This window comes from Thamnophis sirtalis, unplaced genomic scaffold (assembly GCF_051295495.1).
Source record: "Thamnophis sirtalis isolate CommonGarterSnake01/CBP01778 unplaced genomic scaffold, rThaSir2_p1.2 scaffold_5, whole genome shotgun sequence".
Taxonomy (NCBI): Eukaryota; Metazoa; Chordata; class Lepidosauria; order Squamata; family Natricidae; genus Thamnophis; species Thamnophis sirtalis.
In genome coordinates, this window is record NW_028261385.1 from 64075578 (window position 1) to 64096790 (window position 21213).

General features: G+C 37.0%; 1 protein-coding gene across 2 annotated transcripts in view; it reads right to left on the reverse strand.

Annotated features, from left to right (window-relative positions):
* Window positions 1–12155: 12155 nt before the first annotated feature.
* Window positions 12156–21213, reverse strand: part of DAPK1 (death associated protein kinase 1) — a 70440-nt gene continuing 61382 nt past the window's right edge. For both annotated transcript variants that reach the window (XM_087715923.1, XM_087715922.1), the window contains exons 22-26: window positions 20329–20526; window positions 18539–18677; window positions 17243–17363; window positions 15999–16187; window positions 12156–15046 (exon numbers count right to left, since the gene is read on the reverse strand). In XM_087715923.1, the coding sequence (XP_087572049.1) occupies window positions 13814–15046; window positions 15999–16187; window positions 17243–17363; window positions 18539–18677; window positions 20329–20526 (1880 nt within the window). In that variant the 3' untranslated portion in view covers window positions 12156–13813. The remainder of the gene's footprint in view (window positions 15047–15998; window positions 16188–17242; window positions 17364–18538; window positions 18678–20328; window positions 20527–21213) is intronic.

Genomic DNA, 21213 nt, shown 5'->3' on the forward strand with positions numbered 1-21213 from the left:
CATGATGGCAAACCTATGGCACAAACCTATGTTCTCAAAGTGCCACACAAAACCATGTCACACAGCACGCACAGCCTTGTCTGTTTGTCTTCCGGGTTTCTGGTGCACATGATCAGCTGTCCTTCGCGTGTGTGGCATTGCCGAAAACTGGTGTGTGCATGCGCACCAGCCAGCTGGTTGTCAGGTACACATGAGCACAAGAACCTGGAGGTTTGGCTTTTCTGATCCCTTTGCATGTGCGGCATTGCCAAAAACCAGCCTGCCCATGTGCGCTGTCCACTGATCGTCGGGCGTACATGTTCGCTAGAACCTGGAAGTTTGGCTTTTCTGTAGCGTGGCTCCGACGAGTGTGCGTGCAAGCAGTGTTTCCATGCAACCTTTTCAGCACTTGGTGCCAAAAAGGTTCGCTATCACTAGTATAGATGAACAACTCCAGAGCTTCTGTTCTCCCTTCTTGTGGTACTTTACCTAAAAGTGGACTTAGATCAGACAGCCTTTCCTTTTGAGGGTGAAATAATGAATAATGCCCCTTTGCAAATAGAAAGCTCACTTTTACAAAGGCATATATGAGGTAATTTCAAGAAATTACAAGCTTCCAAAATAGGTAATAAGTCCTTGATTGCACAGGAAACTCTGGTCTTGGCATATTTTGAGTTGCCAAGTATCTGAACCAGCAAAGGGAGAACTCGGCCAATTGGAAAGGAAGATAAAAGCTAAGGGTTTAATTTTCTTGGCATCCATAACAAGAATACTGTAAATTGAAAAGTTGAGAAAGAAAGAAAGCCCTACATGTACATGACATTATTTTTTCCAGCATCAGAAAGACTTGTTTTTCAATCACAGTATTTTCTCAAAACATCTTTATTTTCAACAACTTATGCTAGTGAGAATACAGAACTGACAACATGTTTTCCAGATTTCACCATAGAAACGAGTTCATGTGATCTACAGACCACAGCAATTGTAGATTTGAAGGGCCTGGATTGAAACTGTTTGCTGGAATTGGAAAATAGATTTCTAGACTGAGTCTGTTGACAGGCAAGAAAAAGAAGCAGGCAATTTACAAGGTCACAATACACAAGAGTTTGAATGACTACTGTTGGGAAAGCAGTTCAAATTTTTAAAAAGAGACATTCAAAAAGTCAGACAAGAGGAGAGAAGAAAGATAGGAAGAGAGGGATAGGAGAGAGGGCAAGGGGAGGAAGATGAGGAGTATAAGGAGGAGTGGAAAGGGGAGAGAGGAGAAGGAGAAAGGGAGGGGAAGTAGAGTAGAAAAGGATGATGGAGGGAAGAAAGGAGGTAGGGAGGGAGAGGAGAGAGGCGGAACAAAGTGTTGGATAAGGTATAAATATGATGTATGGAGAGCAGAAGAGCCAATAATTGGTTTTTCTTTTTCTTTTTCCGGTAGTTGATGGCAAGATGAATTGATGTAATTACTTAATAATACAACATGACATTGGCTGTATATAGTATACATGTGATTATATGTTATGAAAATGGAAAATAAAAAGTTTTTTATGGAAAAAAAAGTCAGACAAGATTTGATTTGATGGCTCTGCCTGCCAGAGAGAGGACACAAGGACAAAAGGGGGGATGGGGGTGGGGAAGACATTTCGTCCTTTTGCCAAAGATCTGATAACCATAGACATACTGAACTCCAGCTGTTGTGTTTTACTGTATTTGCACAACCATCTTGGTATTACAATAGGAAACTATTTTCCAAAGAATATTTTCCATAGCTGTTTTTGTTTAAAAAATTTTTTTTTGACAAAGCTGGAAGTTAAACAAACCACATTACACCTTAACATATACATTTAGCTATGGTGGTTTGTAAAATCATTAATTATGGCTAAGCACAATGATGAATTTAATCATCTGGTTTTTTTTTAAGAAGCTCTGTTTAAACTAACTGGTTAATATTGCGGCATTCCAAGGTATCCATGTCGCTTTCCATCATGCTGTTTTTTAAATCACATTAAGTTGAAAATGATTATTTCAATGTTTTGAGAAACAAAGTAACGTAAATTTCTCAGAACACAAATAAAAGAAACAAACAGTCATTCTAGACATATTTTGCAAGTTCTGTCTAAGGAAGGAAGCACTAAGGACAAGGTTTCTCAGATCAAGTCAAGAAAGTCACTCCATGCACTGATGAATGGAGCTGTAGTACACAAAAGCTTCTATCTTTCAGTAAAATACATTGATTTGAAAAGATGCTCTAAGACTCTTTGTGATTTATGGGTTTGCAAAAAGTCATGAGAAATGCAGTAGCTTCATTGAACAGGGAAAATTATAAATATTCAAATGTGGCTATGACAGCCTGAAGGCCTCCATACCAAAGCCTTTGATGACAATGCACAACGAAGCACACTGCTGATTTTAGATTTTTTTTTTTTTTTTTGCAGAAGAGGCTTTTAAAACTGATCTGCTCTAGAAGTCTTTGAGATGAAAGAGATACCTCAGCTACTACATGGAGCCCAGTTGTGGGTTCCGGATCCTGTTCCAACCAGTACAGTTGGAACGGGCTCAGCGTTGCCCACATGGACGCGCGCAGCGAGTGCATGCATCATACCTGTCAGTGACGCCTCTGCAAGCCTCTGCGATGCTCCAGTTGCTTGGCAAGGCATCACGTAGGTGCTGTACGCGCCATGTGCATGCACGGAAGTGCCGAAGGCTTAAAGGACAGGTAAGGACCTTGGGCATGTGGGTGGGCCCTCCAGAGCACCGGAACGGAATGGTACCCAGTGCTCCAGGCAGGCTCCGGTAGGCCCGTACCGGGCGTACCGCTCGCAACCCACCACTGATGGAGCCATAGGGAATTTGGGGCAGAGGAAGAAACAGTAGATTTCTTGAGTCCCTCTTAGCAGTACTCAAATGCAGCACTACATTCAGAGACAGGTTAATTGAGGTCAGGTCTGGTTTTGGAGATTAATGTTCTATCCAGACTGAAATCTCTATTTGCTCCAAGTGACCTCATTCCACTAATTGGAGTAGCAGGAGGGGGGAAAAAAGATGAAGATGCCAGTTATGACCATGTGATGGAAAGCTGACACTTTCTCTTGTGCTTTGTATGCAGTTCTAACCACTATCTTCATGGTTTTGAAACACATACATGTATGTTCCTCAGCCATACAAATAAAGTCAACTCAAGGTAATGGAGAATCTTTAAATAAGCTCTAGGTGTTGTTGTTTTTTGCTTTTCTTTAGAATTTACCATTTTATTTAGATTCAAGAGGTCTTCAGCTAGTAGACATGTCTGAAGTTACAAGTGTCTGAAGAGAGAGGATGAGAGTCTAGCCCTTTCTGAAAGGATGCTAAAGTAGTTATCTTTCTAATCTAACATGACAAAAGTGCCACTGAGCCTTTACATGGCATATGTAGAAATGCTCTGTGACTTTTTCACAGAGCATTTCCTCCCAGGAGTTAGTATTATAGCTTCTCCCAGACTTGATATCAGTTGTTCTACCAGATGTTCCAGGATAGAGATTAAATTAAAAAAAATAGATTAGTGTACCTGTATATCCAACAGGTTAGCCAAGTATCATTTTTTGCCTGTGCTAATCATTGGCTGGTAGAGAAAGACTCTGAAAAAAATCTTATGGCTATTGGGTTTTAATACAAAAGTTTGACACACAGACATGTACACACTCGCATATGTAGGTACAGATAGTCCTCAACTTACGACCAAGATTAGAGCCCAAAATTTCTGTTGCTACGTGAAATATTTGTGAAGTGAATTTTGTTCCAGCTTACGATTTTTCTTGCCACAGTTAAGTCAACTATTGCAGTTGTTAAGTTAGTAACACAGTTGTTAAGTGAATCGGGCTTCCCCATTGACTTTGGTTCTAAGAAGGTTGCAAAAGGTGATCACATGACTTGGGGATATTGCAAGTGTCATAAATATGAGTCAGTTGCCAGAGCACCTGAATTTTTATCATGTAACCATAGGAATACTGCAACAGTTGTGTGAAAAACACTCACTTTTTTCAGTGAGATTGTAACTTTGAACGGTCATTAAATGAACTGTTCTAAGTCAAGAATTACCTGTATATACATACATCTAAAACATTTTTGTTGACCAAATTACAATAATATATGTCTACATTCTCATTTCTTTTGCCAAAATCCTGGTGGGCCTTTTAAGGAAGGAGGTGCATGTATAAAGCAACATAATAAGCAATGGGTTTTTATTAGACAAAGGTAGAATATTTGGAGGCATCCATGCTGGCTTCATTGCACTAGTTTCAGCGGAAGGTGGAAAGGGAAAAAGGGATGTTACCTCGGGAAAATATTTTGCTAGCATTAGGACCCGATCTTCATTTCCATCCAGCCTGCTGAAAGAAGTGCAGCTTTTGGCTAAGGCCTGGAGGCGTGGCTCCTATTGAGTCACTGAAGCAGATGCTTACATGAGAGGCAGTTCTTAAACCCAAATGAGTAAGAGCCCTTGTAACCATCTGCTGTCAAAAAGCTCAACCAACTTAGTAATACAGTATCAGCAACAAAAGGTTACCATAGATAAAATTGTTTATATCTATGGTAACCTTTTGTTGCTGATACTGTATTACTTTGTCTTCAAGTATTGCCGGCAAGGAAAGGCCAGGGTGAAATTATGCAGCATGTGACTTGCAACACATTTATTCAGCATTTTATGACTTTTTCACAACATCTTCCCCTCACCCAATAATTCTCAAGGTAGTATTAACCTGGTTTCTTGCTGCAGTTCATGGCATGCTAGGTCCTCACAGGGTGATGTAATCTAAGATGTTTAGAGTCAAATGTTAAAGCAGAAAACAAACAATACCTGATCTACACTTTCTGAAGAAGACAAGCATGGAAAGTGTACATCACATTGATGAACACAAAAACACAATCAGAAAAGAGGAACCAACTTCTTCCCTGGTCCAACACCTTAAAGTCACAGGACATAAAATTGATTTTAAGAAGACCAGAACATCGCCAAGGCTGAACATTTTAACAACAGAATAATCAGAGAAGCCATCGAGATAGAAAAACGCACACACAGCATGAACAGGCGGGACGATACCTCCCGCCTGCCAGCCATTTGGAAACCTACCCTTATTGATAAACAAGTCCCTAACATGATGAATGACAGCAGGCCCACACTCACAAGAGCCACACAGGATGTCACCACCAAACATCCACAAAGAAAGCAGACAAAAACCCACACTGATGAGGAGGCATGACCAAGGACCAGAAGCCAGACTGCAAATGCACCATTAGCCTCTTTAAACCCCTCCTATCCTTACATGAAACACAAACCCCCAACCAATCAAAACACACCTCCACCCAATCAGAACACAGCCAAGCTCCCGCCCAATCAGCTCAAACCCCCACTGGCAGTTAAAAGGAAGAAACAGCCGAGATCTCACATTGCTCCTGGAATCACGAAGCCTGAAAATGACGAATGAGACTTCATCGAAACGTTGCCAAGACACTTCCAATTTTACGCGGGAGAAAACCCGAATAACCAAAGACCTACATATATATCAGATTTTTTATTTATTTATTTTTTATTTTTATTTATCAGCACAAATACAACAACATATATATATATCGAACCTGTGCTGTATTGCTTCTTAGGCAAACGTCTAATCCCAGTAAGGGTATGCCTAGCTGATGAGAACTAAATAGCTTGAAATAGATCTATACTAGTCTCCCTTTATTTATTTATCAGCACAAATAAAACACAAATATAACAAAGGCAACCGTAAAAATATTGGGTTTCTGTCGTGATGGACTCTTGTGACGAGCCGATTGACAGATGATGGAAGCAGTTAGCTTCCTCCCATAATTGGGGCTTACCAGGGGTTGTGACACACACACACACACACACACACACACACACACACACATATATATATATATATATGATGTTTTAAGGGGAGGGAGGGTCTAGATCAGTGATGGCTAACCTTTCAGTCCTCATGCCCACACCCATAATGCAATGTGTGCATGACACACATCTTGCATGCCTCACCCCCTGCGCACGTATGTGCAACTCTCCCACGCTCCTGTCCTCCATGCATGCACATGTGATCCCTAGCCCCCTACGTATGCACATGCTACTCCCACATGCTCGGCAGAGACCCGAAAATCAGCTGGCCGATGGGAGGTGTGGGCGCATGCGTGATGGAGCTGAGCTGGGCGATGGCTTGTGTGCCCACAGAAAGGGCTGTCTAGATACAGTAGAATGAAATCCTCCCAAAGTCCAGATTAATTCAGGAAACCATTCAAATAATTTCAATCTAGTTATATGTTGGAAGTTAACTATAGGAAATGCTTCCTTAGGATCTGTCTCAAAGGTATTTGTTTCTAATTTAGCACCACACCCAGATAATAATGCATTGAGAGGTATGTCATTCCTATTAATAGGTTATCAGCTCCAAACTGGTTAGTAAAATTGTTGTTGTTGCAGCTATGTTGATGAAAAGCACATGCATTATATAACAACCATTACAAATTGCCTTTAGGGAGAAAGGTAATTTAAGAGTTATATGTGGTAGAGTTACATATTTGAAAAAAAGGACTATCCAGAAGATGTGATTGTTTTAATTAACATTTCCCATGGTGGAAGAAGTGTTCATGCAGGTGTTTCCATCATGCCTTTTCTTCGAAAGTCCAAGATTGTTTACATACTTTTTTCTTCCAGACTGTAACATTGTTGGAATTTAAAGACAACAACTGGCCCAAAGGCATTATGGTCTAATGACAACTTAAAGCTGGATCTTTGGTTAATGATGGGATCCAGAATCTAAACATCAACCCACACTGGAATATCTATACATGTAAGGTACTCAGACATGGTATGTTCTTAGTTTGGCTCCCATTAGTCTGTTTTTGTCTGAAATGTCCCTTTTAAAATGCTTTTTTCTAGCCTGATTAAAAAAATGGCTGTGGGGGTCATAGAGATGTATGATGCCATAAATATTAAACTTGTTTGTCACTGACAATAGTCATGGCCAGCGTAGACATGCTAAATGCACATTTAATATAACTTTTTACTTTAAATATAGTGTGTGTTAAGGATAAGCACTATATTGTGAAAGGAATTTGATTTTCTCTTCAGTAAGGAACAGCAAAAGCTATATAGGAGGAACATAATGCAAGAGAAAAAGTTTGACTTTTGATCTGAGAAGGTCAATTTCCAAATTGTATATTCCAACTATTATTAAGTAAAACCAAGGCACATTAAATGCTTTTATGTTCTTACTCATACAAGAGCCAATTTGGTCTAGGGGTTAAGGCACCAGGCTAGAAATTGGGAGGCAGCAAGTTCAAGTTCCACTTTCACCATGCAATCCAACTGAATGACTTTGGGCCAGTATTATACCTTTTATGTCAACGATTCTTTCTGTATGTTCTAATATTTATTAAAAGTGAGTAAGTATTTGAGTATAGTCCTTACCCTTCTTTTGCTGCTAAGACTACATAGAATTTATTTCTTTTTTCTTTTTGACTTCTCCCTAGTAACTTACTTTAATGTTATGATGGCCTTTAATATGGGGTATGGATTTGTTAATGTATTTATATTCTAAATTTCTGAAGAAATTTTGATGGACTGGATCGGTTTAGCAGCTTTACTGTATTGAAGCTGGAAGTCTTTAGACTCTGGCAAAATATTTAGCAGGCTTTGTTTGAAATGTCAACAAATATAGATTGTATTCTGTCTCCCTGAATTGAGAAATGTTTCAAGGTTTGTTATCACTTAGTGTTAAAAAATGTGATCAGATGGCAGCATGGCACTTGGATTGTAAACATTTTTGAAGTCAAAATTTAAATTATCTTGGATTCCATGAAAGAGTTAGACGGTATTTAAATAGATAGCCAGTAATTTGGAGTTGGTTACACAGATAAGATTGTATAGACTCTTCAACAGAAGCAAAGCTCAGATTGACTATATTTACTCTAGGTTGCAAAATACAGTCTTCAGTGATTCAGCAGAGTGCAAGGACACAGTAATTCACATAAGATGCAAATTAAATGCCATAGGCATGAAGTAATAAGGAAATCAATACCCTGACAGCAAATTCAGTCATATGTCAGAACTCAACAATTGCTCAACCAATTTTGCTAGGAACACACTTTTGAGGAGCCTTGTTGCGGCAGAGATTTTTAAAGGAGAACATGTGATTATTAAATGAGAGTACCAATTTGCTAGCAGAAGTCACCATTTGGTGACACAGGTTTATGGAAAGCTGGATAGTAGCTTTTTATACTGAGATGACCAATTGTAGTGATTAATTTTGCTCAATTATGCAGAAAAGTTGTGGTATTTCTGGCGAGATGTCATGTTTCAATAAATCCCTAATAGAAGTTGACACAACCTTCACATGATATAGTTAAACACCCTTCTTCAGATTTGAGTTCGTACTTCCTAAGTATACGTAGTTGCTTACAGATTCAGAATACGGTAGTATGGCAAATGAAGAATTAAGCAACAAATTCTTTGGAAGAAGTAATAATCTATGGGAAATGGATGTTGCTTTCCATTCTCGCTTTTCATTATTTCTTCTTTTCAGATCAGACTTGTTATTAGGATTCTGTGCATATGTAGCATGTCTGAGATCTCCCCCAGGATTTTCAGTAATATTCAAGACTGTGAAGGTCATTCAAAAAGCTTTCTTTCTTTTCCCTGCCTCTACATAAGCACCGCTCTCCCCTCTCTATAAAGGGACACGGTGGCTCAGTGGGTAAGACGCTGAGCTTGTCAATCAGAAGGTCTGCAGTTCAGCAGTTCGAATCCCTAGCGCCGCATAACGGAGTGAGCTCCCATTACTTGTCCCAGCTTCTACCAATCTAGCAGTTCGAAAGCATGTAAAAATGTAAGTAGAAAAAATAGGAACCACCTTTGGTGGAAAGTAACAGTGTTTTGTGCGCCTTCGGTGTTTAGTCATGCTGCCACATGACTACAGAGACATCTTCGGACAGCGCTGGTTCTTTGGCTTTGAAACGGAGATGAACACCGTCCCCTAAAGTCGGGAATGACTAGCACATATATGCGAGGGGAATTTATCTTTACCTATATAAGCACATCATGGTTAGTTTGAAAATAAGTCCCAGACACCATGTCCCCCTGAACGCTTAACCTTTTAAAATGTCAACCTCCCACCCTGAACACGATTGAAAATGAGAACAAAATCTCAAACATATGGTGTATTCAAGGAGATTTAAGAATAATTCTGAAGTAGAATTATTATGCAAGAGAAACATTTCGCAAAACAAGAAAGGGAAAAAAAGCTTAACTTGCAACAGGAAACATTTTGCAAGTAGTTCTTTCTGCCAAGGAGATATTATGAAGTACTGAAATGCTGTCCAAATCCTTTCCTGTACGCTGTTTATATGCAGAATCTGTAAACAACTGCAGATAAGTAAAATACATTCAAATTTGCAGCACAGTGAACTACTTAGCTCTGTGCCATAGAGAGATTATGTTAGCTTCCATTTACTAAAGGATTCATTGAGATATACAATTTGTCTCTGCATACAACTGTAATAGAGGGATGTGATGGCTCAGTGGCTAAGACTCTGAGCTTGTCGATCAGAAAAGTCAGCAGTTCGAATCCCTAATGCCGTGTAACAGAGTGAGCTCCCATTACTTGTCCCAGTAATGGAGTTCTTACTTCTGCCAACCTAGCAGTTCGAAAGCAAGTAGAAAAATAAGGAGCACCTTTGGAGGGAAAGTAACAGCATTCCGTGTTCCTTCGGTGTTTAGTCATGCCGGCCACATGACCACGGAGATGTGTTTGGACAGTGCTGGCTCTTTGGCTTTGAAATGGAGATGAGCACGGCCCCCTAGAGTCGGAAAGACTAGCACATTTGTGCAAGGATAACCTTTACCTTTACAACTGTAATAGGGTTGAAATCTAATGAACAACCTTTTACACTGCTTTCTTCCGATGATCTCAAAATAAGTTTTTGCATTACAATCTCAACTTCTCATTCTAAAAAGATGAGAACATTATTTAGCTCCAAATAAGCAAGGTAGATTTAGAGGGACAAAGATTAACTTTTAAGTACATTCAGTATGAATTATATTAATTTCCAATAGCGAAGCTTCCCAGGATCAAAATTTCAATTTAAAATTTTCTTAATTTAAAAAAAACCCTACAAATGGGTACTATGGAGTCTTGTGTCTTGGTCTTCTCTTTCATGTGATCTCTTACTTAAATTGCTTTAAAATGTTGTTTGCAAAAACATGCCGTTAGACCATAATAAATTTCTGAATAGTACAGACTGCTGTATCAACGAAATCACCTCCCTGTTACTCATTTTCCTTTAGGGGCATTTCTCAAAAAGGCAGTTGGAAAACTAAATCTGAAATTTCATTTTCAGTCATGCCGTTTCCTGGTAAGGCATTCTAAAGAAAGTTAACTTGCAAATCTGAACCTATTAATATAATTCATTTATATTAAAAATAACAGGTACTAGGAGAACACAATCAGACTTTTAGTATCTTCATTTGAACCAGGGGTGTCCAACTTTGGCAATTTTTAAGGCTTGTGGACTTTAGCTCCCAGAATTGTCCAGCCTGTATGGCTGGCTAATGAATTCTGGGAGTTGAAGTCCGCTGGTCATTACCAAGGATGGACACCCCTGATTTGAACAGTTTGTTGTTCTTACATTAGCAGCTGTTTGCATGTCTTGATCTGTGATAAGCAGTATATTATTTCATAAAACCCAATCTTCATTTCACAACAGTGCATAAACTATGACAGACTAGGTCAGGCTGTCAAATTAACATCATCACATGACATATTGGGCCTTTTCGCCCCTTCGCTAAACCGGGCGTGAGCGTGGCCAGTGTGTGATGCATCTGGCCCGTGGGCGGGGAGTTTGACAGCCCTGGTTTAGGTCATCTAACAACCAAACCTATGATCCACACTTGTTGCTTTCAAGCTCAGAATCGTAAGCAAAAGGATCAGAGGATTTGTTCATAACTTATAAATAAGAAGTAATTATAATTTAACAATTATAAATTGTTGTGAACTAAACCAGAATCAGATCTCTCTCTTTTGGTTGGTTTTACTCACTTGCAGAAAACAGGAAGAAATAGCAGCTATTTGTTCTAGAGAATTCAGATACCCCTGTCTGAAAATCATCACAAAAATATATCTTTTAATTTCTCTATGCCTTTAGAGAAAGAGAAACAAGGTATGGAACATGTAGAATGCTGGTCTGATTCAAAGACAAGAGAAAAAAAATACAAAAATATTTCTTTTTGTACAACTAGCAACCAACTCTTTTTAATTTGCCAAGATAGAATGTTTTGGATTGGTACTGAGTTATATCCAATTCCCCCATAGCCTTTCAGACCTCTGCCAGAAGCAGTTCATAGCAACATTCCTCAAACTGTTGCTTCCCCACAGATGTGCTTTAATTAGAGATTAATTCTAACCAGCACAACTGGTTGATTATAACATTCAACCTCTCTTAAGGTCATCAGATGGATATTTGAGTCCCTTGCCTGCTGAAATTATCCTATAGAGAAAAATCGTATCTAAAAATACTGTATTTTATAAATAACATTTTAGTTGCTACTTCTACTTTAAAACTATGAGATCAAGACAGATTTTCATCCCCTTACCAATTCTGATAAAGTAGTATGACATAATCATCAGGGCTAGGCAAAGCATTTAGACGATGTGTATTAAAAGTCCTTGAAGTATTAAAGCAGCTGTGTGGCTTCCATCATAGCTGTGAGGGTTGTTCTTAGTTGTCTGGGTGCACATGCACAAATATGGGGCTGCCTTCAAAGCCACTGTGTGAACATTCCACAGGCTTAGTCATGGATTTGTAAGATGAAAATGAATGCAAATCAAAACAGACTTTAAAATAATGAAATGCACTGAAAATAAATTGAGGGTTAAAACCTGGAGGCCCCATCCAAAGCAATCTTACCAACAGACACTAGTTTAAAAAGGGAAGTTACAGAACACCCATTTTTACAAGTTAAAATACAGCATATAACATTTGTTGAAATTAATCACAATCCTGTGACCAAGATTCACAGACACACGCACTATTTAGTCTTTATCATCATCATTTGTACAGAATTATGCTATAACATTAGCAATCAACACCATTCACTGTTTCAAACTGCAGAATCATCGTAAATCAGAAAGGAAATTAACACAGACCTTTGCCAAAATTGTATTTACACAAGAAGTCATTTCCTCTTCGCACATTGTAAAAGTGATTAGTTAACAAAACAAAAACCTCAAAAACATATTTGCACATTTTTATCTTTGTACCTTCCCAAGTCATTCTTCTTACATTCTAGTATGTGTGAGCATACTACAACAAAAAGCTAGTCTTCCGAATACAAAGCTAGTCTCCTCCTGCCTAGCTCCTATGAATATTCAAAAAAGATTAGAAAAATACCCTTATTTAATAATAATACTATTATTACTTAATAGTATTTCTCATCTAGTTGACATATTACAAGATTGCTGACCGCGTACTTATGCATTAAAATATCTACTATGCTTCGGGTAAAATTTTATACTTAATTCTGTCACAGAAAGTTGTGATACATGAAATGGTTTCTTGGAATGAAAATTTGTAGCTGCTGTTTGCTAGATAGTTAAAATCAAGAGCTAGCTGTTCTGCATGTCCACAAACCAAATAATTAATGTAATTAATGATATGAATGCAAATAGGAAATGAAGAATGATGAAAAAGTTGCAACAGGCAACAATTTATTTGTAAAAAAATTTAAAATTGTACTACAACAAAGATTAAGGAAAACAGTATTAATATATACATATATTATATATGTATATACACATAATATATAGTGTACCTTTAATATTACATGCTTTTCAGAAAAGAAGAAAGTCATTTTCCCTCATAGTAATTTTAAGCTCTTGCTTTAATAAAAACAAAATGAAATTAAAGGTTCAAGTATAAGAAATAAGCACACTAGTATCTGAAAGTGAAAAACCATTTGCTTTGCACAAATGATCACCGTTAAATACAGAATAAGTCATAGTTAGCTAACACTTGTATATGTGCCTTGGTGAACTTTACATTTGTGTAAAATCTTTACCTGAGATATGTAGAAATAATGGAAGGTGCAAGTTCATGGAGTTCGAAAGTTTTCATTCCACTTCAACGGAAATAAACGCAACGTCTTACATATTTCTACCCTCATGATAGTCTACATGAGAGCTCTTCAGTGGAACAGATTTCATGTTACCAAGTATCTTATGCTTTATGACACACAAAGGCAACAACCACTTGCAACAACCAGCATGCAGACATGAAATAGAGGTAGCATTGTCTTACAGCTTCCACAGAAAGAACTTGATTTTAACCACATGAGTCTTCTGCAAAAGGCACTCACTTTTTCATTTCTAAGCATGGTGTTCAAATCCAAACCAATTAGCATTGTTTGGCTATCTATGTTTTTAAAATAAACAAGGTGGGTGGGGGAAGAGTACATAAGAAATGTAGCTTAATTATTGTGCAGTCTTCGGTACAAGGAAGGATGGTTTGTTAAGATGACCAGCTATTGAAGAATTAAACAGTTAAACCAATAGAATTCAAAAAAGTACAATAATCATTAAAAAGCAGAATGCAAAATAGCTGAAATTATACTAGCCTTTTATAACTAAAGAGCAACATGTTACTTAAAAAGCAATGTTTCAGGGTTTTAGTTACTTAAAAAACAATGTGGAGGAACAGAGACAACTTATTACAGTAATATATAGAACTTATAAATACCAAAAAGATTGCCATCCTGAATCCTTTCGCCTTAGCTGAAATTAGAAAAAGTTCCACATTATTACTTTTATCGAGAGACGACTGAACTAATTGAATTATAAGATGTTCCACTATTACAGCTTGAAGCATAAGCTTCCTGACCATTTGCATCGAAACTGACTCTGAACACAGAAGATGCTTTCAATAAAAAGTCAGCTGCGTCTCTGCGGCCCAGTTCCCTCAGCTTAGACATCAGAATACCCACAGTACTTTCAGGGGCATTTCCCCATTCCTGGAGAAGGGAGTAGGATGGACTGGAGACAAAGTCATTGGAACTCCCATTGTTTATATTATGCTTTGCAACCAAATCAGGGAGGCCCAAGTTCATTGCAAGAAGGCACCAATCCTTGCCCATAGGATCAAGTGGATCCAAAAGTCGGCTCAATTTCCTCCTTGTAAGTAGATTCAAATCTGATACATGGATATCCATTCCTAAACTTCCTTGTGAGTAAACATCAAGACACCCAAAGCACAATATGCTGCTAAAACTTTCTTTGTAACCACCCATGGTATTAGTCAAGGAGGTCTCTTTTTGACTTTGTGCGCGGAAAAAATCTCTTGGTTGGTAAATCATGATTGGCTCATGATGTTCCCTCAGCTGCTGAGGACTGAGATAATGTTTGACTGTCAATAGCCCTGGCAATGTGGTGGCTATTAAATTATCAATGGTACTACATACAGAGTCCAGGAATAAGCAGCATTTAATCTTCTCCATTTCCAAGCCTCTAACTTGAACCTCAATACCCTGACCATTGTTGACAAGCAGTACAAGAAGTTCAGCTCCACGGTTCATAATTTTTGATCCATTGACCCACAAACGTATATCTGCATCTCCCTCTGTGCTTTGTTGATGAATCCATCTACACAGATTCACCTGAACTTTATGAAAAATTCCACAAGGTAGTGGGGTTAGATGTTCCACAGGAGCAATTCTAACACCACCATAAATCATAACTTCATCTTCTTCATCAGCCCAAGACCTATGGAGACTATCAGTCTTAATCAAGGCTGGAATATCAATCATTGTTCCACTGCTGACATCTCTGGCACAGATGTCCATGGCATCTAAGACTTGTATAAGTTCTTCTACATCACTGTCAGGTATAAGGCGCTGGATATCTTCTATTGTATATCGACCTCTGTAGTGGTGGAGGGCTTTAGGATTCTCTACAGACAAAAGTCTTCCAAGGACATTTGAACATAACCAGCGAGGATCCAGCAGAACAACATCTTGGACTGTCTCACTCTGCATGATGTTGATCTGTTTAGAAAGATAAAAGTCTCATAGTTAATAATCATATATATTCAAAATAATATTCACAGAGTTAATAATAATATATACATGAAAGAGAAGGGACAAGATCTACAACAGTCCCCATGGTTTCTCAAATAAATAATTACAAGAGCTTTGATATTCAAATATCTATTATAGCATATCCAGTTGCGTACAAATGTGTAGAATCCTATCCACCCTAATCCGGAGCAGGATTCAGTTTGTAAGACTGAACACAGAAAAAAACTAGAAAGATTGTTTTGTTTCACCCTTTGTTTTCTTCCCAATTTATTCAATTTATTTATTTATGCATACATATGCATATGGTGACAAATACACCATACTGTGAAGCATTCCTTATGTAATTTCTAGTTTGCAAGAGAAAAAAAGACCCTAACTTTAGTGTCCTACTTAACAATCATGTGTTTTGTTTAATAACTATATATGTCAATTGTAAAAATGATTATTAAACTGAGATAAGTCATTGGTGACCATGACTGAGTGACTTATGATTAAAAATTGAGGCTCAATTGTGGTCATTAAGTGAGGACTACCTGTAAATCTATTTTTCTTAACCACTAGGCTGCCATAAATCTTTTCATGTGGCAATGACCCTATCCAATGCAATAGGAATTTCTCTAGTTGTAAATTCAGTCATGGCCTTTAATAATATATTGAACTTTGCAAGAGAAAGTTAAGCTGTTTCTATCTTTTAAAAACACCAGTTGGCATAAAGGTAGTTTCTCTTAGTGCTGAAGCAGGAAGTAGTTTCTGCTTGGTTTCTTTGCTGTATGTTTTGCGTGCCTGCAGAACTTAGAATAAGAAAAACTTAGTAGGGGCAACAATTTGCAATCAGTCTGATAGGCAAATTACACTTCATAAAACATTTATATAATTAACATTTATATAGAAGTATCCATGTAATTAATATATTACTTACTTCTCCTATACTGTGTAGCTGGAGGGCTATATGCCTAATCTCATCTTCACTTGCTAATGGATTAAGTTGATCTTGCACATCATATACAAACTGTTGAAGGGACATGAGCTGATTGGGCCCATTCATTTTTCTCCATGATGGTAGAGTGGAAATTATTTTTTCACACAAGTGAGTCATAGGTGGACATGTCTATGAAAAAAAAACGTAGTAGACTTGGTTTCTAGAATGCAAACTGTTATTGTTGCTTAGATTTCATCTAATATATTATTTTAACAAAATAATCAATTTTATTTAGCAATATACATCTTTCATTGCCTGTAAGTGAAATTGCCAAGTACACTAAAATTACTGACATATAGCCCTTTTGTGCAAATATATTTTTTATTTAATGGTTAGATGAAATTTGATCCTGTTTCATGAAAAATATTAATTTCTCCAATCAATGCAGCCATCCCACCCGAAGTTGAGTTTCCCCTTTCCTCTTATCTCTCTATTGTTTGGACTACTTTTCTTATTTCATAAGATGACTCTGAAATTGTCTGTTTCACTTGCTATAGCAATTGAAAATTGTATTAAGTGGATAAATCCGATATTCTTTGATAAAAAGGTCAGGCATATGTGCAGTTACTAAACATAAAGAAGCACTATGTTAAATAATTTAGTATAGAAAGTCAACATCTATAACATATATAGTGAGCAGTATTATTAGCTACAACCTATATCCTGTTTCCTGCTAATGGCACTAACACTAGAAACTTATTGCCATAACTCAACCAACCTAAAAGATTGGCCAACATGTAATTGAAGGTATATAAGATAGAAATAGAATAAAATCAGTAATATATTCACTGTCAAGTTTAAAAAGCTCTGAACTAGCTTTTCTTAACCTGATGACCTCCAATAAATCAGGATTTCAGTTCCCAGAATTCTTAGGCAGCTATATGAAAATGTAATGAGTTGCAATTTTAATACACTTGGATGCCCCTATGCTGGTGAACAATGTTGTCTTCTAAAAAATGGGCAGGAACTCTCCCACCAAAAGACATGTTTTTAAAAAAAGATGTATTATGATAAAAACTTAATAAGCAAAACAGTAAATTTCCATTCTAATTCATATAGATGTGTCTCCAACCCAACTATTATTAACATTGTCCGATATCAGAAAGAGTGACATAACTGTAGTTGCATTCAAAATAGGTAAGGACCTGGTTAGTGACTAATCTGTGGCTGTACATATAACTTACAGAGATAATCTGACTGCGCAACTCTTGAAGATGGTTTCGGAGGATCTTCATATCTTTTGAACCTGATGCTCCAGCATCTAGAATAAATAATCTGTCCAAAATGTGAACGTCATTCCCAAACCTAAAAAAAGGGAGAGAGGGGAATAATTATCATTTTAGCCCCAAAGCTCAATTTTACTTTTTTCTAACTGAATAATTTTGGCAGATAAAATATTTCTTGAGATTACAAACGAGGCATTCCACTTGAAAGCCAGTTCTATTAAATGCAATCACTCATTTCTATTTACTTATTTATATTTTATCTATTTATATTTCATACTTAACTGAGAGGGGTTATACTGGCCCCTTACTCAGATTACTCCAAGAATAAAGAGAAACTGGATGTTTCTTTTGATTTTAAACAGTTAATTTTTCTATTTCTTATGTCAGAAATCTATTTATTGTAACAAATGTTTAATCCGACAGTTCAGGGACTCATGGTTCTACTTTACTTAAACTACTGAATCTAGAATAAATTTACATTGGAATAAAAAATAAATGTATTAAAAGCTTTATAGACAATAGGAGCTTCTAGACCATTCTGCTAAGACAGTGTTTCTCCTCCCCCAGAATTTTAGGAGTTGAAGTCCAGACATCTTCAAGTGACCAAGGATAAGAAACACTGTGCTAAGGCTTGGAAGGTGAGGGAAAACCTTCCATATGATGGCAACACACTCCTATAATAGAAAATACCGTATTTTTCGAAGTACAAGACGCACTTTTGCCCCCAAAGAGGCAAAAATCTTGGTGCATCTTATACACTGAATACAGCATTTTTTGCCTCTAGAAAGACCACCCCCTTCACCAAAATGGCTGTGCATAGCATTTAGGAGGCTTCCAGAGTGCTCCTGGGGGCTGTGGAGGGCAGAAATGAGCAAAAAACAGGCTGTTTTTTGCTCAATTTTGCCCCCCACAGCCCGCGAGAGCATTTTATAAGGCTATACATGCCCTTTTTGGGGGGGGGGGGGAAAAGAGCCTGTTTTCGTGAAAAACAGGCCATTTTTTGGAGGTCTGCAGAGTGCAAAAACTTTTTTTAAAAATTTGCGTCTTCAAAATCTTGGTGCGTCTTATACTCTGAAAAATATGGTAATTGCTTCTTGAAGTATAAAACAGTATAATTAATATGGACTTTTCCTGTGGGAAAGTCTCATTTCCTCCCCTCAAAGTTAAATCAATTCAGTTACATTATGTGTAATATGCCAATTTCAAAATATAGCAGGTATTCCTATAATTTAGACTATGTTTTTTCTCTCTTACCTATTCCTAATTTCTTTCAAAAGTGATGTATCTTTGTCATATTGGAACTCTCCTCCAGCAGAACGTGGAAGATTAACAATATCTGCATGTGTAGCCACCAGTGCAACATGAAGTGGAGTTTTCAGCCTTCCTCCAAATGCTTCAAGAGACAAATAATAAAGAATTTCAGGACAAACAGATTTTTCTTCCTGTTACTGTAATATGCTTCTATATATGTTCTTGGTTTGAAGAGAATGACTACGTTTATTCTATGTTTATTTATACTGCTCCATCTTACAAAATAAAGACAACACATTATAAATGGGAATAAATAGTCATAATCTGTCCATTTATAAATTAAATACACATTTTGGAGGTTTTTAAAAAAAAGAATTTACCCATTAGATACAATAGTTTACAGTACTGCAAATTTATGGTAGATATTACAGGCAAGGAACAACTGATCTAAAATCCATTCATACAATGGTATGAATGCAACTTTACAGTACTTACACAAAGCATTCTCGTGTAAGAGAGAATTAAGTATGAAAGCCTTGGAGATACCATGAAAAAGAATGGGAAAGTGAGAGAGAGTGAGAAAGAGATACATTTGGGACAAGAATGAGGTAACACTAAAGACAACTTTGCACAAATACATCATCTGGGGAAATAACATGTCATGTTTTTTGAAAATAGTGATTTAAACCTTGTAGTAATTATTGAATTACAAATGCTTAGTAGCAGCACCACAAAAATCAACATGAGCAAGAACCAATACATCCTAAATGCAAATAATGCAAAAACATATTCAAACTTTTTTCTTTTTTGTATATAAACACACATACAATTGTACAGGAATTATTACTTCTAACAATATAAATGTTTCTCAGAATGTAATCAGTATTGGTTCTTTATGATGTGCAAAATGGCTGCATTGAAAATAAAGTTAAATGTTAATAATAAACATCTATGCACATTAAAAAAAATTAAATATGCACTTCAGTGATGGTTGAGATATATGGAAAACTTCTTCGCACCAGAATTCATTTTCTCCAAGTTGTTTATGGAGTAAATCTTCCCAAAGAAAAAAAAATTGAATGAATGTGCAATGAAAAGGAATGTATGTATCACTGACTTGGGAAAAGCCAATTAATTCCCATTGTAAATCAGGTGACTGTTTGCAAAAGATAAATACCCAGCCTATACAAATCATTCAAGGACATACTCTTCTTGCATGGGAGTTGTCCTTAAGGAAACTGCATCTCAAAGCCAATAAGAGGCTACAGTCATTTAAAGATGTGGCATGGTTGGTTCAAAGTTCTTCAAAAGTCTTGGGGGTGGGGGAGAAGAGAAGACGTTAAATGAAAAAAGACACTCTATCTACATAGCTGAGAAAGCAAATTCCATCACGGAAAGCTTTGCATAGAAGAAATAAATAGCAACATTAAAATATGAACAGGTTATTTTTTAATAGTCTCAGCATCGAATAAAAACCTTTCAATCTCGTGATGTGACCATTTAATTAAAATTTTAGTAACATTACGAGTTTGGACAGAAATGTAATCAATGCATTTTAATTCTGTTTTTCAATGAAAATGTCACAAAACAGGTGAAAAGTGTTTCATGGAAATAAAGTGAAGATGATCTTGAATTACATGAATCGAATCTTTTCTAAAGTATAGAACAATCACATTAATGTATACATTTTATAATAATTTTAAGACAATATGACTATGATTATTAAAAATGCAGCTGTTTCTCTTCATATACAGGTGACTGGCACAGATTATTCATCATGTAAATAGACATACCTATAGGTTCTTCAACTGGAACTAGTGATTTTAAGAAACTAAGCCAAAAGGTCACTTGGTTCAATTGTATTTCATAAGGTTCTTCAAGACTAAAAAGCACAATGTGAACTGAGGTGGGGTCATTTGCAGCAAAATAATCATAGCAGCAGAAATAGACAGGATTTCCAGAGAATTCCCATACACTGAAATCACCAATTCCTAAAAGAGCAAAAAGTTTGTTATCAAACTAATAAATGACAGAAGTTATGAAATGTTAACAAAACATTCTTATTTCCAGAGAGAAATCACAATATTTTTTCTCACTGTTTCAGATTTGCTGGTTGTCCCACTGCTTGGTAAACTACCTATAAGACTCCATTCAGATCCCTCTGCCCCCCCCCCTTCAATTTACTTTTACTTTATTCAAAATTAACCTTTAAAAAGTGACACAATAAATCCAGCCAAAAAAGTAGCTTGTACTTAAGCACAAAATTTAGTGCTAAAATTAATTCCAGATGTATTGAAATTAAGTGATCATTAAGAACAGGAAACATTTTGGGGAAATCTAAAGACAAAAAGGTGCTTAAGAGCTCAACAGTGCAAATGTAGCTTTTCTTAAACTTAACCATTTTTTCCTGGGATTGGCCTCATGTGCATCATAGAATCTGGTTGCTGCAGTTAGATTTAAGCACTGATTATGCTTATAATGATCTTACTAAGAGCCAAGGTGGCGCAGTGGTTAAATGCAGCACTGCAGGCTACTGCTAGATCAGCAGGTCAGCGGTTCAAATCTCACCGGCTCAGGGTTGACTCAGCCTTCCATCCTTCCGAGGTGGGTAAAATGAGGACCCAGATTGTTGGGGGCAATATGCTGACTCTCTGTAAACCGCTTAGAGAGGCCTGAAA